Raw genomic sequence first — 20,066 nt, forward strand, 5'->3', positions numbered from 1 at the left:
TTCACACCCTAAGGAAAAGGAGTTGCACCATTTTGATGTTGTCAGAGCTCTGAAGATCTATTTGGCAGCCTCCGCTCCCTTCTGCCGTACAGACTCCCTTTTTGTCATTTTGGAGGGTCCTCGCAAGGGATTGGCGGCCTCCAAGGTGGCAATCGCATGTTGGATTCGGGCTGCAATTGCGGAGGCGTACCGCGCCCGTGACAGAGTTCCGCCCTTAGGTGTCTCGGCTCACTCCACCAGAGCAGTGGGCGCATCTTTGGCTCGGAGGAATCACACTTCGGCTGCACAGTTGTGTAAGGCGGCTACTTGGTCCTGCTTACATACATTCACTAAATTTTACCAGGTGCATACTTATGCATGAGCGGACGCTGCCTTAGGCCGCATGGTCTTGCAGGCAGCAGTTTCTTGGATGCCTGCAGGGACGCTTGCTTACATGGGTCTATACCCCCATGCTCCAACAGGAGGACTTCAGTGCGTTCAAAAGCAGTAGGAGAAGGAGACCAAAGACCCAATATTAACAAAGAACAACAGAACCTAGGAATACTGCCGTCAGGGCGTTAACCATAAGGTCCCAATAGAATCGAACCAACCCCTCCTGTAACAGACAATGGGTGGGAGCTGTGTCCCCCAATGGAAAAGACTAGAAAAATATTTTACAGGTGAGTTTCACCAAAAAAATCTCCTTTTCTCGCCGATTCCATTGGGGGACACAGACCATGGGATGTCCTAGAGCAGTCCATGGGGTGGGGAAGACCAGCACCTCCAGAGGGAAACGTCCAACGGTTAAACAGGAACCACAACCTGCAATACCTTGCGCCCTAGGGCAGCATCAGCCGAGGCCAGAGAGTGCAGCTGGTAGAACTTTGTAAAGGTATGTAAGGGCGAGCAGGTGGCCGCCTTACAAAGCTGTGATGTAGAGACTCGATTGCGCCTAGCCCAGCAGGCCCCCACCGCTCTGGTGGAGTGCGCGGTAACCCCCGCTGGGGGAACCCTACCCCAGGACCTATATGCCATGGAAATAGTGGACCGAATCCACCGAGCCACAGTGGCCTTGGAGGCCGCCAGACCCTTACGAGACCCATCGGGAACCACAAAAACGGAGTTTGAGTGGTGAAATTGGGCAGTAACCGACAGGTACACCCGTAAAGCACTGACAACTTCCAGAGAATGGAGAGCGCGCTCTTTGGGGTTCGCCGGGGCGGGGCAAAAGGATGATAGGACTATGTTCTCGTTAAGATGGAAGGCGGAAACCACCTTGGGCAAAAAAGGGACTGGGCGCAGTACCACCTTGTCCTTGTGGAAAACCAAAAAGGGCTCTTTAGAGGAAAGGGCGGCCAGCCCCGATACCCTCCTGATAGAGGTGATGGCCACCAAAAAGACCACCTTCAGGTGAGAAGACTCAGGGAAATGTCCCTGAGGGGCTCATAAGGAGCCGCCTGGAGAGAAGACAGAACCAGGTTCAGATCCCAGGGGGGCAGAGGAGGGACATACGGAGGGACCGAATGCGCCACCCCCTGCAGGAAGGTCCTCACCGGACCTAGCGGAGCCAGAGAGGACTGAAAGAAAATGGCCAGAGCGGAGACCTGACCCTTCAGAGAGCTCAGGGACATTCCTATCTCAAGACCCGACTGGAGAAAAGAGAGGACCACCGGAACGGAAAAATGAAGGGGAAAAACGCCTATCTTCTCGCAAAAGGCAAGAAAGGCCTTCCAGGTACGATTGTATATCCTGGAGGAAGCCGGTTTCCTGGCTTTAATCTTGGTTTTCACGTCTGAGAAGCCCCTCTTCTTTAAGATGGTGGTCTCAACAGCCACGCCATTAAACAAAGTGGTTGTAAACTCTGGTGGAAGAGAGGTCCTTGAGACAGCAGGTCCTCCCTGAGAGGAAGAGGCCATGGAACGTCCGCCAGCATCCGATTGACCTCCGAGAACCAGGCGCGGTGAGGCCAATCGGGGGCGATGAGGGTGGTCGGGATTCCTTCTGCCGCGACCCTGCGAAGAACCTTTTGGGAGTAGAGGCAGTGGTGGGACGACAGAGGAGTGCGAAGTCTTGCCACGGAGACACCAGAGCGTCCACCCCGTACGCCTCCGGATCCCGAGCTCGGGCCAGGAACGTTGGAACCTTGTTGTTGAACCTGGACGCCATCAAGTCCACGTCCAGGCGGCCCAAACGGCGACAGACGTCCTCGAATACGTCCGGAAGCAGAGACCACTCTCCCGGATCCACCCTGTTGTGGCTGAGAAAGTCCGCCGTCCAGTTTTCGACCCCTGGGATGTACACTGCAGGATCCTCTTCACCTCCTGCATCACAGGCCGGCTGCGGGTTCCGCCCTGATGATTGATGTAGGCCACGGCTGTGGCATTGTCCGACTGGATCCTTACTGGGAGACCCGCTAGGAGGGGGGTCCAATGAGACAGAGAAAGGAAAATTGCTCTGAGCTCCATTATGTTGATCGGAAAGCGGGCTTCCACTTCTGACCACACCCCTTGAACCGTCCGAGCTCGGAGAGCGCCGCCCCAACCCAGGAGACTGGCATCGGTGGTGACGACTGTCCAGGAGATTGGGAGGAAGGATTTCCCCAATGTCAGATTCTGAGGGGACAGCCACCACGGGAGGTCCATGCGAACCCGAGGAGGAAGGTGGATCCGAGAGTCCAGACCCCTCCATGTTCCGTCCCAGAAGGACAGGATCGCCTGCTGCAGAGGCAGAGTGTGAAACTGGGCAAAGGGGACTGCCTCGAAGGAGGCCACCATAAGCCCCAGAACCTGCATGCACTCCCGGATGGAGAGACACGGGGAATGCAGAAGGCGAGACACCGACTCCCGTATCCGTGAGAACTTGCAATCCGGGAGGAATACCCGGGCTGCAGTAGTGTCCATAATCATCCGCAGGAAGGACACCCTCTGGGAAGGTTGGAGAGAGGACTTCGGGAAGTTGATCAGCCAGCCGAACTGTTGCAGAGTCTGAACAGTGATCCTGACGATGTCTTCGGCCTGGGGACGAGAGGGAGCCTTTATCAGAATATCGTCCAGGTAGGGGCAGCAGAGATATGCCCCTGTACGGAGAAGCGCCATAATCGGCGCCAAGATCTTTGTGAATACCCACGGGGCTGTCGCCAGCCCAAAGGGAAGGGCGAAGAACTGATAATGACGGTCGCCAATGGCGAAGCACAGGAACCTGTGGTGAGATTCTGCGATAGGGACATGCAGATAGGCGTCCCGGATGTCCACCGACGCGAGGAACTCCCCTGGAAGAAGAGAAGCAATAACTGAGCGGATGGACTCCATCCGGAACCTCCGCACCCGTAGGGACTTGTTTAACAACTTCAGGTCTAGGACCGGACGCACTGATCCCTCCTTCTATGGCACTACAAAGAGATTTGAGTAGAAACCTGCCCCCTGTTCCTCCAGAGGAACTGGGACAACTACTCCCCTGACCAGAAGGGAAGAAACCGCTTGTAAAAGGGCCGAGGCTCGTGCCGGATCTCCTGGAACACGAGACGGAAAGAAACGTTCCGGAGGTCTGGAAACGAATTCTATCTTGTAACTGGAAGTTACAATTTCCAGGGCCCAGGCGTCTTGAATGTGAGCTCTCCAGACATGCTGAAAGGAGAGCAGACGGCCCCCCACTGCAATCGGTGGGGGCGCCCCTTCAGGCGGAGGACTGCTTGGGAACTGCGGGGCGGGCAGAACTCCCCTGGATCTGTGCCCGCGGGCGCCAGGAAGGTTGAGGCTTAAAGGAAGGCTTCTTGCGGGAGTCCTGAGAGCCGCCGGAGGAGGGGGCTGTCGCAGACCTGGAGGAGGAAAAGTGCCGAAAGGACTGGTTTCTAGAGCCAGAGGGGCGAGCTCTGAAGGCACACTTGGATCTAGATTGGAGCAGGTGTGTACTCTTGCCCCCCCCCCGTAGCGTCAGAGATAATCTCATCCAGTTTAGCCCCGAAGAGTCTGGAGCCCGCAAAGGTGAGGTTAGTGAAGGAGCGCTTGGAGGAAGCGTCGGCGTCCCGGACCTTCAACCAGACCTCCCTGCGCTGCGTGACCGTGAGGGCCGAAATCCGCGCAAAGAGTGCTGACATCCAATGAGGCCTCACAGAGGAATGTTGTCGCCTGGGACATCTGGAGGATGAAGTTCAGGGTGTCCGCAGAGGCATCCTGCTCCGCGAGGTCCTGATGATGGCGCTGCAACCACACCGAAAGCGCCCTGGCTACCCAGTCCGAGGCGAACGCGGGCCGCAGACCTGTGCCCGCCAGAGAGAATCTGGCTTTGGAAAGAGAGTCCAAACGCCTGTCAATGGAGTCCTGTAGGGAGGACCCGTCCAGGACTGGTATTGCCGTATTCTTAGCCAATCTGGCCACCGGCGGGTCGACCTTAGGAGGAGAAGACCACTGCTGCACGTTATCTGCCGGGAAAGGATAAAGAGTATCCATACGCCTTGTAGCAGAAAAACTGTGATTAGGGCATTCCCAAGCCTTAGAAAGGACCTTGGCGAACTCGCCATGAATGGGGAATGTGACTGCCTCCGGTTTTCTGGAATGGAAGAGGGGGATTTCCTGGCTACTAGTAGAAGGAGGTTCCCCCTGGATGTCAAAGGTGTCACGTACCGCCATGACCAAGTCTGCCACCATGGTGGAGAGCTTAGGTGAGGGTTTTGGCTCCGTGTCCTCGTCCGAGCCGGACCTTTCCCCTTCAGACCTGTAATCCCTGCTAGAGGGAGAGACTGAACACGCCTCCAGGCGAGGGGGGGGGGGGGGGGGGGAAGCAGAGTCATCTGAGGAGGGATGCTGCTGCGTACGCTGCCTCTTAACGGTCGAGCGTCCTCTGTGGGGGGCACCGGGAGGTGGATCAGTGGCCGCCATACGTTCCAAAAAGGCCATGGCCGCGCGTGAGACTTGGGCCAAGTCCGCGGCCACCCTAGCTATGGCAGAGGCCCAGGAGGGCTCCGCGGGCTCCGAAGGGGCGGAGGAGGGACTGGGCTGGTTTGGTGGAGGGGGAGGTGGATGATCCCGTCCCGAGGCAAGGCAAGAATCACAGGAGCCTGTAACAGACAGTGGCAAGCAGTAGACCTTACAGGATCCCAGTGGGACCTGAGGTGTCGCTTTAGATTTTTGGGAGGCCCCAGGTTTAGGCATGATGGTGGCAATCCCGGAGTCAGGGTCTCCTACCGTTTTGCAGAACACTGCCTGTACTACCGTGACCTGTGAGGAGCTGGAGTAGCAGTCAAGCGTGGAGAGGCGCTGAGCAAAGCGGAAGCGCCGGAGCTGACGTGATAAACTCTGCCCCCAGTCACGTCACCGATTGCGCGAAAAATTTGCGTTAAAAAAATCGCGCGCGATCGGGAACTATGAAAAAAGGCAGACCCCAGCTCTGAAAATGGCGCCCACCGCCAGAATGCAGGGGACAAGAAGGAATCCCTCATCCCTCTCCACCAGCCGGCCCTCCCAGATCGACAGGTAAGCCCTAAAGAACCGTGTCCGTGTGAGCACGGGGGGAGGGGGAGCTTGCAGGAGAGCCGATGTACTTATCTGAGTCCTGCAGTCTTCACCCTCTGTACCGGACCAGCAGGGGGTCACCTCTTCAGTCATCTGGCACAAGGAGTGGCAGTGCACTGGATAGAGGGCAGGACTAGGTGACCCCGGATCTGGTAGGCCACCGGAGCTGCAGGTCGAGCCCGGTTCCACTTATCCTGTGGGGGGAAAGGGAGGTAGCCGGGGACGGTCATTCGACCCCGGCGCTCGCTCCACTGAGAGACCAAGGACGCACCATGCGACCCTGCGTCCTCTGTTTAGAAAAAAACAAACGGGAGAAGAAAAAAATACAGTGTCACCTCCTTATCCGACACTAAGCTAAAACTGAGGTCCTCCTGTTGGAGCGTGGGGGTATAGCCGTTGGAGGTGGAGCTGTTTTTTCTTATTTGCATAGTGTCTCTTCCTAGTAATGGCCTAAGCTATACCCATGGTCTGTGTCCCCCAATGATATGGGCGAGAAAGAGATTTTACTGGTAAGTTATACAAATCTCCTTATCTAGATTGAGGTTCAACTTGGATCTGTTGTGCCGACCCAGTAATTTATCACGAAATTTGCCAACAAAAACAATTGTATTGAAAGAAAGTGTCCAAATGCTTTTATTCCTTTTATGTGTACAATGAATGATAGATGTTTCTCATGTTTAAATTGATGCAATAGTGTTATGTCAGTGTAAACTATTTTACCCTAATATATTTTCTTTCCTTGTTTTAATCTTCTAGGAATCCATATTTTCTGATGAAGTTTTCCCAGCTGTCAACTCCCCACTGCAGTCACTGAGTAGACTATTGTATGATGAACTCATAAAATCCATTCTCAAAATTATTGAGAAATTGGATCTGTCATTGCAAAAGCAAGAATCTGGGCAACTGGTGAGTTTCATATTTTTTGCCCGATAAGACGCACCTAGGTTTAAGAGGTGGAAAATAAGAAAAAAAATTGTTTTCATCAGACCTCATATCAGATACTAAATATTAATCAGACCTCCAAAAACACAGAAGAACCCTAAACCCAGTTGTGAAAACCTTGTACCATCATACCCAAGAAGATTGGAGGCTGTAATCACTGTTGTTTCACCTAAGTCCTGAGTAAAGAGTCTGTCAATGCAAGATTTTCATTTTTACTTTTTCAATTAGTTAGCAAAGATTTCAAATATTCAGTTTTCACTTTCTCATTATGGAAGATTGAGTACAGAATGATGGGGAAAATATTAAATTTTTTATTTTAGCACAAGGCTGCAACATAACAAAATGTGAAAAGACCTGAAGACTTCCGGAATGCCCTGTATATTGCTATAAAGCTTCCACATATTTAGTAGATCTGTTTTTTGAAGTCAGGATAAACTGGTGACGGGTACTCTGAGCAAATTGTTGGGTCACTTGCTTGAATTGACCCAGTCATTTTGCTAAACATCTCCATGTGGCAGGGAGTCCTTATCCATGAGCTTCAGGCTTTACTCGTCCCCACGACCCACCGCTGATTGCTGTCGGAAGAGAGTGGTCAGTCAGAGACAGGGAGCTGGGAGAACCACTAGCTCACGAGTATGACGACTCCCTGGCTAATGCAGGGTATTGAGTCTAGCACTCAGCTTGGGCTGCTCAGTACAGGTTTTGGCATACAGCTGTGTCATTTTAAGGAAAGTGACCCATTATTTTTCTCAGGGTATCTGGTCTTTGAGGGCAGCATAATACTGACAAATTCTCTTTATTATACTCTTATTTCTCGCCCATATTCATTGGGGGACACAGGAACCGTGGGTATAGCTATGTCCTCTAGGAGGCGTTGACACTAGTAAAAGCTGTTAGCTCCTCTCCTGGCAGCTATACCTCCTCCAGCCTGGAGAGAGAGCTTCAGTTTTTTCTAGTGTCAATAGGAGACAAGACCTCCCTGCTCTGCAGGGATCTCCTGAAGATTTTTTTATTTTAGTTTATTTTTTTCCTTCTTTTTCAGATGGGAAAGCAGTGGACGCCTTGCCTCCCTGTTCTCCCGGGGTCGAGTTGCGCCAGTGCCGGTCACCTGCACTGCTGCCTCCCCCACAGAAGACAAGGTGGACCAGGGCAGCCTCGCTCCCCTGCATCCCGCTAGCACAAGGGTCACCCATTTAAGCCCCCTTTTCTAGCGTCCTGCCACTACGGTGCCAGTAGCTGAAGGGGTGACCCTGCTGGACCAGAGGAGGGGTGAAGATGGCGGCAGGACAGAAGATGAGGTGAGTACACGGGACTAGGTAAGTATTAACCTCTTCCCCCTCCCTCCCTCTTGGCATAGATCTCCCCTCCCCTGTATCTCAACCTATCAATGGAGCTAACAATACAGCTCAGGATTTTCTGAGGGGGACACAGCAAGGCAGAAGGCTGCCTGCTTCTCATCTTGGAAAAGGGAGCACATCACCCCTAAATCTGTCCCTCTCACTCCCCCTCTGGGCCGACGGTACGGCTCATAGGGGGTTAATAGACGCTGGGTAGAATCACTTCAAACTACAGCGGGAGAGAGAGGCTCCCTCCCCCCGCTATCCGGCTCATATTCCGCCCCTGTCAGGAGCGGGCGCCATGCGCGCCGCTCCGAAGGGGTTAATGACGGACTAAATATCGGGGACGCCTCGCACCGTGGAGCTTTCACTGGCTGCGGGGGTGAATACCCGAGGATTGTGGATCCAGCGGCAGTGTCTGTCCCTCCTGGAGCACCCCCGGCCGGCGGGGGCGATGCGCTCACTCCCGGCTCCAGCCTCTTTTTTTTTTCCCCGGCCGCCCGGCAGTGTCCCCGGTCGGCTGCGTATGTAAATTTAGGCCCGCGTTTTGCAAAGACTAGGGCAGAACTCATCCCTGCTGGTGCAGGGAGATGGGGGCACGGTGGACTGGCGTGAATTCTCCCGCCTAGCTGCACCCCTCCCACAGAAGCCAGCTGAGCACCGCCCCCGTCTCAGGCACTTTTTAACCCTTCCTGGCCAGCCTTTTCTTAGGCTGGTGCTGGGTCATCTAAGGGTTGGCTATAAGTGCGGTCTCTTACTATAGAAGTAACCCTTCATACTTCTCCATACAAAAAAAAAAAAGAAAAAAAGAAGAGCATTTAATACGGGCGCCGGGTTCCCTCAGCACATATGACCGTGCGGTACAGACTAGGCCCGTACCCTGTTCCGGTCAGCAGGACCTCTCATAGTCCCAATCCGCCCTACTCGGCCGCTTGGTTGATACTTCTGCGTGCACCTGCGCAATACAGGGAACTTTGCAGGATTCCCAATATGTTCTCCAGGGCCGTTGGCTGAGAATCCTCCACCTGCGCAATCAAGGAGGATCTCTGATGTTCCTGGGTCGTTTGGTCTATATTCTCCCCCTGCGCAATTCAATAGAGCACCTCTGACTTCCCAATCCACCCTTCTGGGTCCTTTGGTTGAAAGTTCTCCACCAGCGCAACTTCAATAGAGGATCTCTGACATTCCCAATCCACCCTCCCGGGTCGTTTGGTTGATAATTCTCCGCCTTTCAATTCAATAGGGGACCTCTGACATTCTCAATCCGCCCTCCTGGGTCATTTGGTTGATAATTCTCCAACTGCGCTATCCAGCAGAGGACCTCTGGAACTTCCCAATCCTCCCTCCGGGGTATTTTGGTTGATAATGCACCGCCTGCGCAATCCGGTGGACGGACCTCTAGAAGTTCCCACTCCACCCCCTGGGTAGTTTGGTTGATAGTCCCCACCTGCGCAGTCCGCAACTGCCAGGGGCGAGATTCTAAAGGGTAGTCCTACGCGCAAGCGGACCACAGCAGGACATCTTCTCCTCGAATATCTCAGTACCCCCAACCTTCCTCCCTGGGTCACGCTCAGACACACCCTCCCTCCCCGGAGAGGGTCAGTCTAATGGGGAGGGAAATCACTGATTCAGACCCTGACATGAATCCGAAGCAATCTTCCTTGATTGCGTCTACGGTGGCCAGCAGTACTTGTCGTATGCATTGCCCTCTTCCATGGGTGGAGTAATTGCACTACTTGGGGATACAGTACTTGCCTTATACATTGTCCCCTGCCATAGGTGGGCTAAGTACCGGGACACTGGTTTCAGGGCCGGGCGTATACTTTCCCCCTTCTGTAGGTGGTGAAATTGCATCTCCACTGGGTTCAGTACCTGCCGTATGCATTAGCCCTTCCTTAGTTGGCGCGCTGACATATCTAGTTCCATTGTGTGCTGTAGGCGTTACACCCTTACTTAGGTGCAATAATTGCACTCCCACGGGGTACAGGACTCTCCATATGCACTAGTTTCTGCCGTGGGCATTAACCCCCCCTTCATAAGTGGAGTATTTTCCCGACCACTGGCTTAAGTGCTTGCCGTATGCGTTCCACCTTCCATAGGTAGAGTAATTGCACTTCCATTGCATACGGTCCCGACTTCGCGCTATCCCTTTCCAAGGGCTGAGTGTTGCACTTCACCGTGCTTCCTGTTGCATTAACCCCTTCCGCAAGTGATCCACTAGCGGGGAATATCTAAACGTCTCGGATGTTGAAATTCAACTACGCCACGGCACTAGGTGCCTTCGCTTTTCACAAAGGGGCGTGGCAACAGTCGGTACTTTTACTCTAGTAGTATACTGGTGCCGCCAGTGTATACGGTGGCTATTCCTTCCTTCTTTTGGAGCGGGTTTTGGACATGTTCATCCTCTGTCTTCAGGGGGTTGCCTAGCATCACTTATGTGTCCGGGACCCCCCATCTCCATGGGCCTCCACCATTCCTGTCGGTCATGATATTGTCTGCATCAATGCGTAGTGCGTGCACCAGTGCACATATTTGGTGAGTACGTTCCAGCGAGTCGAGTGTTTCACTGACTCTGTATTCTCTATCCACCACTCTGCCTTCTCTGGTAAGTGGTTATGCTGGCACTCTCCACAGATGCAGCTTTTTTGCTAATGATTGAGTTAGTAGTCGCTGCAGTGGGACTTCTCCCTCAGTTAGGGGCCTTACCCTGGCGCTAGCTTGGCGGTTGCTCCTGTTCAGCGCCCTCCCTGGTAGGGTTTTTAAGTTTGCTCTACTTGACACGGGCGGTATGGTACGTGGCTTCTACGGATAGTCTCAGGCCTCCCCCCTCGGTTTTGCGCTCACGGGCAAGCGCTGGCTACTACTGTGCGAGTGGTATTTGTGTTACCACTACTTACTTAGGTTCTTCTTCAGCTCACTCTTCAGGTAGTGGACTCTTCTAGCATTGCATTGGTGGCCTCTGAGGGTGACCCCCTCCTCTGCCGGGGTATGGGGCTAGCAATACAGTGTGACTCCCCTTGCCTGGTTTTCATCCTCAGGCAGAGTTTTTGTTTTTGCACAGCCTCCTAATCCTTGGCTACTTCTGTATAGTGCCGGTCTCAGACGGGGAATGGACTTAGACCTATTCTTCTCCTGTCTTTTTCCTCCTCTGGCTCATGGTTCATAGCCACTCCGCAGGCCTTGGTAGTTCCCATGTTACTACCTTCCCTCCTCTGCATTTGCACGGGTTATTCGTTTGGTGGCCTTCCATTTCCAGACTCGCTCCGGTCTGACTGGTGGACTGTGGCGTCCTCCTCATCCCTTCTTCTACAGGGACTTCTTCCATTGGTCCGGGTGTGCTAACGGTATCTACACGAAAGCTTCCCACTTGTCTATCCCGAGCAAGATTTCCGAAAGCATGCGGCGTGGATGCTTTGATATCTCCTTGGCGGAAGTTTTCCCTCCTTACGTGTTTTTCGTTCACCTGGCCTTCCTACCCAGGTTTTTCGGAAGATCAAGAGGGAGGGCATTGCAATGAATCCTGGTTGCTCCGGATTGGCCGTCCCGCGTGTCAAGCTGGCCTCTGTCTCCTTCTAGGAGATGTCCCTTGGTCACTGCCGCTCAGAGACTACCTTCTTTCACAGGGTCTGGTCATACATCAGCATTAGGGTCTTTGGTTGACGGCGTGGCTATTTAATCCGCCATTCTGACGTGGAGAGGGTTTTCGGCGGACGTCATCCGCACTATGTTTCAGGCCAGGAAGCCTGCATCGCCCAGGCTCTATTAGGACCTGGAGGTCCTTCCTGGGCTTCTGTGAAGCCGGGACATCCCCTCACTCCGTCTTTTCTCTCCCCACGGTCCTATCCTTTCTACAATCAGGGTTCGACCTGGTTTAGCCCTTAGTCCTTGATGGGTCCGGTGTTGGTGCTACTATCCTGGGGCAGCTTCCAGTGTACTCTGATCTCCCTGGTACTAGAGAGTGGCACATACGGTTCCTCCGTACCGTCCTTTACCGCCTTGGGATCCAAATATAGTTCTCTCAGCGTTCCAGTCTTCTCCCTTTGAGCCCTTGCGGGAGATCTAACTCTGGCTCCGGTCCTAGAAGGTAGTCTTTTCTTGTGGCTATCACATCCATCAGTCGGGAGTCCGGGTTGGGGGCGCTCTCTTGCAGAAGCCCTTCCTGGTTCTTCACAAGGATAAGGTGGTTCTCCGGCTCATTCCTTCTTCTCCCGAAGGTGGTCTCTGACTTGTTCTTCCTTCACTGTTCCTCCCCTTCACACCCTACGGAAGGGAGTTGCATTATTGACGTTGACAGAGCTCCAATCATTATTTGGCAGCCTCCAGTCTCTTCCGGCGTATGGAACCCCTTTTTGTCTTCCGAAGGGTCTTCGCTTGCAATTGGCGGTCTCCAAGGTGGCGATTGCACGTTGGATTCGGTCTGCAAGTGCTAAAACATACCGCGCCCGGAGCAGGGTTCCGCCCTTAGGTGTCACGGCTCACTCCACAGAGCGGTGGGCGCTTCTTGGGCTCGGGGGCATCGCGCTTCGGCTGTTCAGTTGGGTAAGGTGGTTACTGGTCCTCCTTACATACGTTCACAAGAAATTACCAGGTACCTAGTTATGCATCGGTGGTCCCGGCATTGGGCCACGTGGTCTTGCAGGCGACAGTTCTTAGATGTCTGCAGGGACGCTTGCTTCCGTGGGTCTGTGGTTTTTCCCTCCCTGTGGACTGCTTTCGGACGTCCCACGGTTCCTGTGTCCCCCAATGAATATGGGCGAGAAAAGGAGATTTTTGTATAACTTACCAGTAAAGTCTCTTTCTCGCTCTTCATTGGGGGACACAGCACCCACCCAGTATTGTTGTTTCGACCACAGTGTGGCTATTGCTGGTTTGAACCCTGTTGGGTCTTTTGGCATGGTTGGTGTTCCATGTTTTTTCTTTGGTTGGTTGGCTTGCTTCTCCTGCTGCTTGTACACAAACTGAAGCTCTCTCTCCAGGCTGGAGGGGGTATAGCTGCCAGGGGAGGAGCTAACAGCTTTATCTAGTGTCAACGCCTCCTAGAGGACATATACCCACGGTTCCTGTGTACCCCAACTAAGAGCAAGAAAGAGATTTTACTGGTAAGTTATACAAAAATCTCCTTTTTAGTTCCACAATGAGCTAGGTAAAAAATACGTGCTGTAAAATGATGCATGTAGGTCTTGTAGTGCTACTTTTCACTGTAAAATGTTTAAATCTCTTCTATGTGTAAACAACCCCCCACCCCAAAAAAAACTTGAATCTATTGTTTATGCTGAAAAACGAATGCGTCATTCATTCTTATAATTGTCTCATAAATACAATTTTATTGCATGCATTCTAGGTTGATGAGGATCACCTAGGCTATTTAGTCATTGCAACATCAGACCCAGCAGCTAACCTTTATCCTACCAAACCAAAAGATTTTACAGCATTTGTTAATCTGGTCGACTTCTGCAGGTAAGTAGTAAATAAACTTTCTTTAGAAAGTCATAAAATTACCTCACACTCCCTGTAATTGCTACTGAAAATGCTCTTTGTAATTTTTAAACATGAATGTCATTAATTTTGTTTGAAGAGGTTCATCTGCTAGCGAGGGTAGGGTGCTTGCCTTTGACAAGACTGACCCACCCTGTCAGAGAAAAACGAAACAAATTTGTATATATATAGTATTTGTCGGGCCCTCGCAACAATGGTTCACTCAGAGAGCAGGAGATTAAAATAATTAAAATCCTATTTTATTGTTCTATAGACATAGATGTTAGGTTTGACGGATTACAAATATACATAAAAACTCTCAATAAAAGATAATATATAAAAATTTATAAAATTTTTAAACTTCTATGACACACTGTTGGTATACTCCTATAACATACAATTAATAAAGATCCTATGATACTGTTAGTGAGAGTTGGTGGTATATTTTTCTTATGACCAACTATTGGTAAAAGTTGCTAGTGTATTATGTTTTTTGGACACTAGATGGCGCTTGTGTTCAACTTTCAGTTTAAGCTGCAATGTATTTATCGGCTGCAGTGTATTTCTTATCAGCCAGATGGCGCTAGTCCTTGAACATAGAAACAGAATGTGTCGGCAGATAAGAACCATTTGGCCCATCTAGTCTGCCCAATATACTGAATACTATTAATAGCCCTTGGCCCTATCTTATATGAAGGATGGCCTTATGCCTATCCCATGCATGCTTAAACTCCTATTTGCAGCTACCACTTCTGCGGGAAGGCAATTCCATGCATCCACTACTCTCTCAGTAAAGTAACACTTCCTGATATTACTTTTAAACCTTTGCCCCTCTACTTTAAAACTATATCCTCTTGTAGCAGTTTTTCTTCTTTTAAATATTCTCTCCTCTTTTTTACCTTGTTGATTCCCTTTATGTATTTAAAAGTTTCTATCATATCCCCTCTGTCTCGTCTTTCTTCCAAGCTATACATGTTAAGGTCCTTTAATCTTTCCTGGTAAGTTTTATCCTGCAATCCATGTACTAGTTTAGTAGCTCTTCTCTGAACTCTCTCCAAAGTATCAATATCCTTGTGGAGATATGATCTCCAGTACTGAGCACAATACTCCAAATGAGGTCTCACTAGTGCTCTGTAGAGCGGCATGAGCACCTCCCTCTTTCTACTGGTAATGCCTCTCCCTATACACCCAAGCATTCTGCTAGCATTTCCTGCTGCTCTATGACATTGTCTGCCTACCTTTAAGTCTTCTGAAATAATGACCCCTAAATCCCTTTCCTCAGATACTGAGGTTAGGACTGTATCACTGATTTTATATTCTGCTCTTGGGTTTTTACGCCCCAGGTGCATCATCTTGCACTTATCAACATTACATTTTAGTTGCCAGATTTTTGACCATTCCTCTAGTTTTCCTAAATCCTTTTCCATTTGGTGTATTCCTCCAGGAACGTCAACCCTGTTACAAATCTTTGTGTCATCAGCAAAAAGACAATAGGTAGTAATAGATAATTGCTTGCAAAGTTCAGCTGTGTACAGATCCTACTCGTAGATGATTACTTGCAGAGTTTCCTCACTGAGGAAGAAGTAAGTTACTTCGAAACGACCTGCTCACTCATCTCCACATTTGCCCGTATCAAACATTGGCGTGAAGTCAGGATATCCAGGAATCCCTCTGATTTACTTCACATTGAACTCACATGGAGGCATGATGAAATCCTACATACAGGAAGGCCTTGAACAATAGAGACCTGAAGCCAAGCCAACCTATTGGGAATGAGAAGTAATAAACCTGGTATCAAGACAAAGCCATCAAGGGCAATAAGAGGTATTTAATATTATATTAACACAAGGGACGCCACAACAGTTTAAAGGCTATATAGCATATTAAGACTGTGCACTTAAATTATTTACCTCAATGGACAGATCCATATAAAATGCACATGTGCACCTCTCCATAGCGGATAAATCAACATTCTGACTTTTGAATAATCTTGAGCAACACTTGATATGCATACAAAATTTCCAGCCAAACTCTGCAAGCAATCATCTACGAGTAGGATCTGTACACAGCTGAACTTTGCAAGCAATTACCTATTACTTCAAGGACTAGCGCCATCTGGCGGATAAGAAATACACTGCAGTCGATAAATACATTGCAGCTCAAACTGAAAGTTGAACACAAGCGCCATCTAGTGTCCAAAAAAACATAATACACTAGCAACTTTTACCAATAGTTGGTCATAAGAAAAATATACCACCAACTCTCACTAACAGTGTATCAGGATATTTATTAATTGTATGTTTTAGGAGTATACCAACAGTGATAGAAGTTTCAAAGTTTTATAAAGTTTTATATAATACTTATCTTTTATTGAGGGTTTTATGTATATTTTATGTATATTTGTAATCGTCAAACCTAACATATATGTCTATAGAACAATAAAATAGGATTTTAATTATTTAAATCTCCTGCTCTCTGAGCAGTTGCGAGTGCCCGACAAACACTGTACATACATAGAGTGTAACTTCTGACTTGGTGAATAATTCTGGACAGTGGGCTGCAGAATCAAAGGATATAATTCTGTATGCATTATGTATAAATTTCTAACCTGTTTTGTAGCACTGTAGATTGTACAGTACTTAATGTGCATTTTAAAAGTCTGGAGGCTTAAAGAGGATGTGCAGGTTTTTTTTATATTGGTAACCTATTTTTCGATCTGATATTGTTGATCTATCCTGAGTGGGTCCAAACCTGGGACCACCACTGATCAGCTGTTTGAACAGGAGGCGTCGTGCCATGCGAGCACTACTGCGTCTTCGTTACACTGTCCGTCGTCTCCCTTGTAGCGGCTGCATAGTGTAAGTACAAGTAGTCGCTCCAGTGATTACACTGCACTTCTGAGACTATGAGCAGTGTAATAAAGAGGAAGTAGCGCTTGCATGGCGCTCCACTTCCTCTTCAAACAGCTGATCGGTCACGGCTGGGTGTTGGACCCCAGCAGATCAGATATTGATGACCTATCCTGAGGACAACTGACAAGTTACATCACCTAATATAAAGTAGGCCACAAGTGCCCTTTCCAGATCAAATAATGTAAATATATGTAAGCTAGCAGTGTGCCAGTCTGCAGAGTGGCCCTGTTCGTCTAATGATTGCAGTGTTCTTGCTGTGTTAAAGGGTTTCTGTCAGACAAGTGGCTGTAAGTAACATCCAGATCTGTCGTCTTAAAGGGTTTCTGTCACCTGAGAAAAACAAACTTTAAAAATAGTCTCCTCTAGGAGCAGGGGCAGGGGGGCGTTGCACCTGCTCCTAGGTGTGCGCAGGTGCAGTGGATATAAAAAGTCTACACACCCCTGTTAAAATGTCAGGTTTCTGTGATGTAAAAAAATGAGACAAAGATAAATCATTTCAGAACTTTTTCCACCTTTAATGTGACCTATAAACTGTACAACTCAATTGAAAAACAAACTGAAATCTTTTAGGTAGAGGGAAGAAAAAATATAAAAATAAAATAATATGGTTGGATAAGTGAGCACACCCTTAAACTAATACTTTGTTGACGCACCTTTTGATTTTATTACAGCACTCAGTCTTTTTGGGTATGAGTGTATCAGCAATGCACATTTTGACTTGGCAAGATTTGCCCACTCTTCTTTGCAAAAACACTCCAAAACATGTCAGATTGCGAGGGCATCTCCTGTGCACAGCCCTCTTCAGATCAAGCCACAGATTTTCTATCGGATTCAGGTTTGGGCTCTGGCTGGGCCATTCCAAAACTTTAATCTTCTTCTGGTGAAGCCATTCCTTTGTTGATTTGGATGTATGCTTTGGGTCGTTGTCATGCTGAAAGATGAAATTCCTCTTCATGTTTAGCTTTCTAGCAGAAGCCTGAAGGTTTTGTGCCAATATTGACTGGTATTTGGAACTGTTCATAATTCCCTCTAGCTTAACTAAGGCCCCAGTTTCAGCTGAAGAAAAACAGCCCCAAAGCATGATGCTGCCACCACCAGGCTTCACTGTGGGTATGGTGTTCTTTTGGTGATGTGCAGTGTTGTTTTTGCGCCAAAAAGTTCAACCTTGGTTTCATCAGACCATAACACCTTTTCCCACATGCTTTTGGGAAACTTCAGATGTATTTTTGCAAAATGTAGCCTGGCTTGGATGTTTTTCTTTGTAAGAAAAGGCTTTCGTCTTGCAACTCTACCCCATAGCCCAGACATATGAAGAGTTTCGGGGATTGTTGTCACATGTACCACACAGCCAGTACTTGCCAGATATTCCTGCAGCTCCGTTAATGTTGCTGTAGGCCTCTTGGTAGCTTCCCAGACCAGTTTTCTTCTCGTCTTTTCATCAATTTTGGAGGGACGTGCAGTTCTTGTTGTGCCATATTTTCTCCACTTGATGATGACTGTCATCACTGTGTTCCATGGTATATCTAATGCCTTGGAAATTCTTTTGTACCCTTCTCCTGACTGATACCTTTTAACAATGAGATCCATCTGATGCTTTGGAGGCTCTCTGTGGACCATGGCTTTTGCTGTGGGATGCGACTAAGAAAATTTCGGGAAAGACCAACTAGAGCAGCTGAACTTTATTTGAGGTTAATCAGAGGCACTTTAAATGATGGCAGGTGTATGCTGACTCCTATTTAACCACCTCAGCCCCCCTAGCTTAAACACCCTTAATGACCAGACCACTTTTTACAATTCTGCACTACACTACTTTCACGGTTTATTGCTCGGTCATACAACTTACCACCCAAATTAATTTTACCTCCTTTTCTTCTCACTAATAGAGCTTTCATTTGGTGGTATTTCATTGCTGCTGACATTTTTACTTTTTTGTTATTAATCGAAATTTAACGAAATTTTTGCAAAAAAAATTACATTTTTCATTTTCAGTTGTAATTTTTTTTTTTTAAAAAAACTACATTTCTATATAAATTTTTCTCTAAATTTATAGTTCTACATGTCTTTTGATAAAAAAAAAATGTTTACAAACTATGATACAAAGATGTGAATTTCCGCATTTTGAAGCAACTCTGACTTTCTGAGTACCTGTCTTGTTTCCTGAGGTTCTACAATGGCCAGATAGTACAAACACCCCACAAATGACCCCATTTCGGAAACTAGACACCCTAAGGCAGCGGTCAGCAACCTTCGGCACTCCAGATGTGTTGAAACTACAACTCCCAGCATGCTCCATTCACTTCTATGGGAGTTCTTAAAATAGCTAAGCAAGTGTGCATGCTGGGAGTCGTAGTTTCACCACAGCTGGAGTGCCGAAGGTTGCTGATCCCTGCTCTAAGGTATTCACTGATGGGCATAGTGAGTTCATAGACCTTTTTATTTTTTTGTCACAAGTTAGCGGAAAAATGACAAAAAATAAAAACTTCCATGAACTCACTATGCCCATCACGAAATACCTTGGGGTGTCTTCTTTCTAAAATGGGGTCACTTGTGGGGTAGTTATACTGCCCTGGCATTTTAGGGGCGCTACTGCGTGAGAAGAAATCTGGAATCCAAATGTGTAAAAAATGCCCTGTAAAATCCTAAGGCAGCGGTCAGCAACCTTCGGCACTCCAGATGTGTTGAAACTACAACTCCCAGCATGCTCCATTCACTTCTATGGGAGTTCTCAAAATAGCTAAGCAAGTGTGCATGCTGGGAGTCGTAGTTTCACCACAGCTGGAGTGCCGAAGGTTGCTGATCCCTGCTCTAAGGTATTCACTGATGGGCATAGTGAGTTCATAGACCTTTTTATTTTTTTGTCACAAGTTAGCGGAAAAGTGACAAAAAATAAAAACTTCCATGAACTCACTATGCCCATCACGAAATACCTTGGGGTGTCTTCTTTCTAAAATGGGGTTACTTGTGGGGTAGTTATACTGCCCTGGCATTTTAGGGGCGCTACTGCGTGAGAAGAAATCTGGAATCCAAATGTGTAAAAAATGCCCTGTAAAATCCTAAAAGTACTCATTGGAATTTGGGCCCCTTTGCCCACCTAGGCTGCAAATAAGTGTCACACATGTGGTATCGCCGTACTCAGGAGAAGTAGGGCAATGTGTTTTGGGGTGTATTTTTACATATACCCATGCTGGGTGAGAGAAATATCTTTCTAAAAGTCAACTTTTCCCATTTTTTTTTATACAAAGTTGCCATTATAGAGAGAGATTTCTCTCACCCAGCATGGATATAGGTAAAAAGACACCCCAAAACACATTTCCCAACTTCTCCTGAGTACAGCGATACCACATGTGTGACACTTATTTGCAGCCTAGGTGCGCAAAGGGGCCCAAATTCCAATGAGTATCTATTAGGAGGGCATTTGGATTCCAGACTTCTTCTGACGCTTTAGGGCCCCTAAAATGCCAGGGCAGTATAAATACCCCACGTGACACCATTTTGGAAAGAATACACCCCAGGGTATTCCGTGAGGGGCATGGCGAGTTCATCAAATTTTTTTTATTTCTTTTTTTGGCACAAGTTAGCGGAAATTGTTTTTTTTTTTGTCTTTTCTCACAAAGTCTCCCTTTCCGCTAACTTGTGACAAAAAATAAAATGTTACATGAACTTGCCATGCCCCTCACAAAATACCTTGAGGTGTCTTCTTTCCAAAATGGGGTCACATGTGGAGTATTTATACTGCCCTGGCATTTTAGGGGCCCTAAAGCGTGAGAAGAAGTCTGGAATATAAATGTCTAAATTTTTTTTTACGCATTTGGATTCCGTGAGGGGTATGGTGAGTTCATGTGAGATTTTATTTTTTGTCACAAGTTAGTGGAATATGAGACTTTGTAAGAAAAAACAAACAAAAAAATAAATAA

At 48.4% G+C, this 20,066-nt stretch overlaps 1 protein-coding gene across 1 annotated transcript in view; it reads left to right on the forward strand.

Moving 5' to 3' along the window:
• Positions 1-20,066, forward strand: part of PRKDC (protein kinase, DNA-activated, catalytic subunit) — a 448,398-nt gene that overhangs the window by 82,921 nt on the left and 345,411 nt on the right. Inside the window, 2 exon segments of the mRNA XM_040433446.1 lie at positions 6,243-6,392; positions 13,107-13,222. Coding sequence (XP_040289380.1) covers positions 6,243-6,392; positions 13,107-13,222 — 266 coding nt within the window.

Source organism: Bufo bufo, chromosome 5 (genome assembly GCF_905171765.1).
Source record: "Bufo bufo chromosome 5, aBufBuf1.1, whole genome shotgun sequence".
NCBI classification, from domain to species: Eukaryota; Metazoa; Chordata; class Amphibia; order Anura; family Bufonidae; genus Bufo; species Bufo bufo.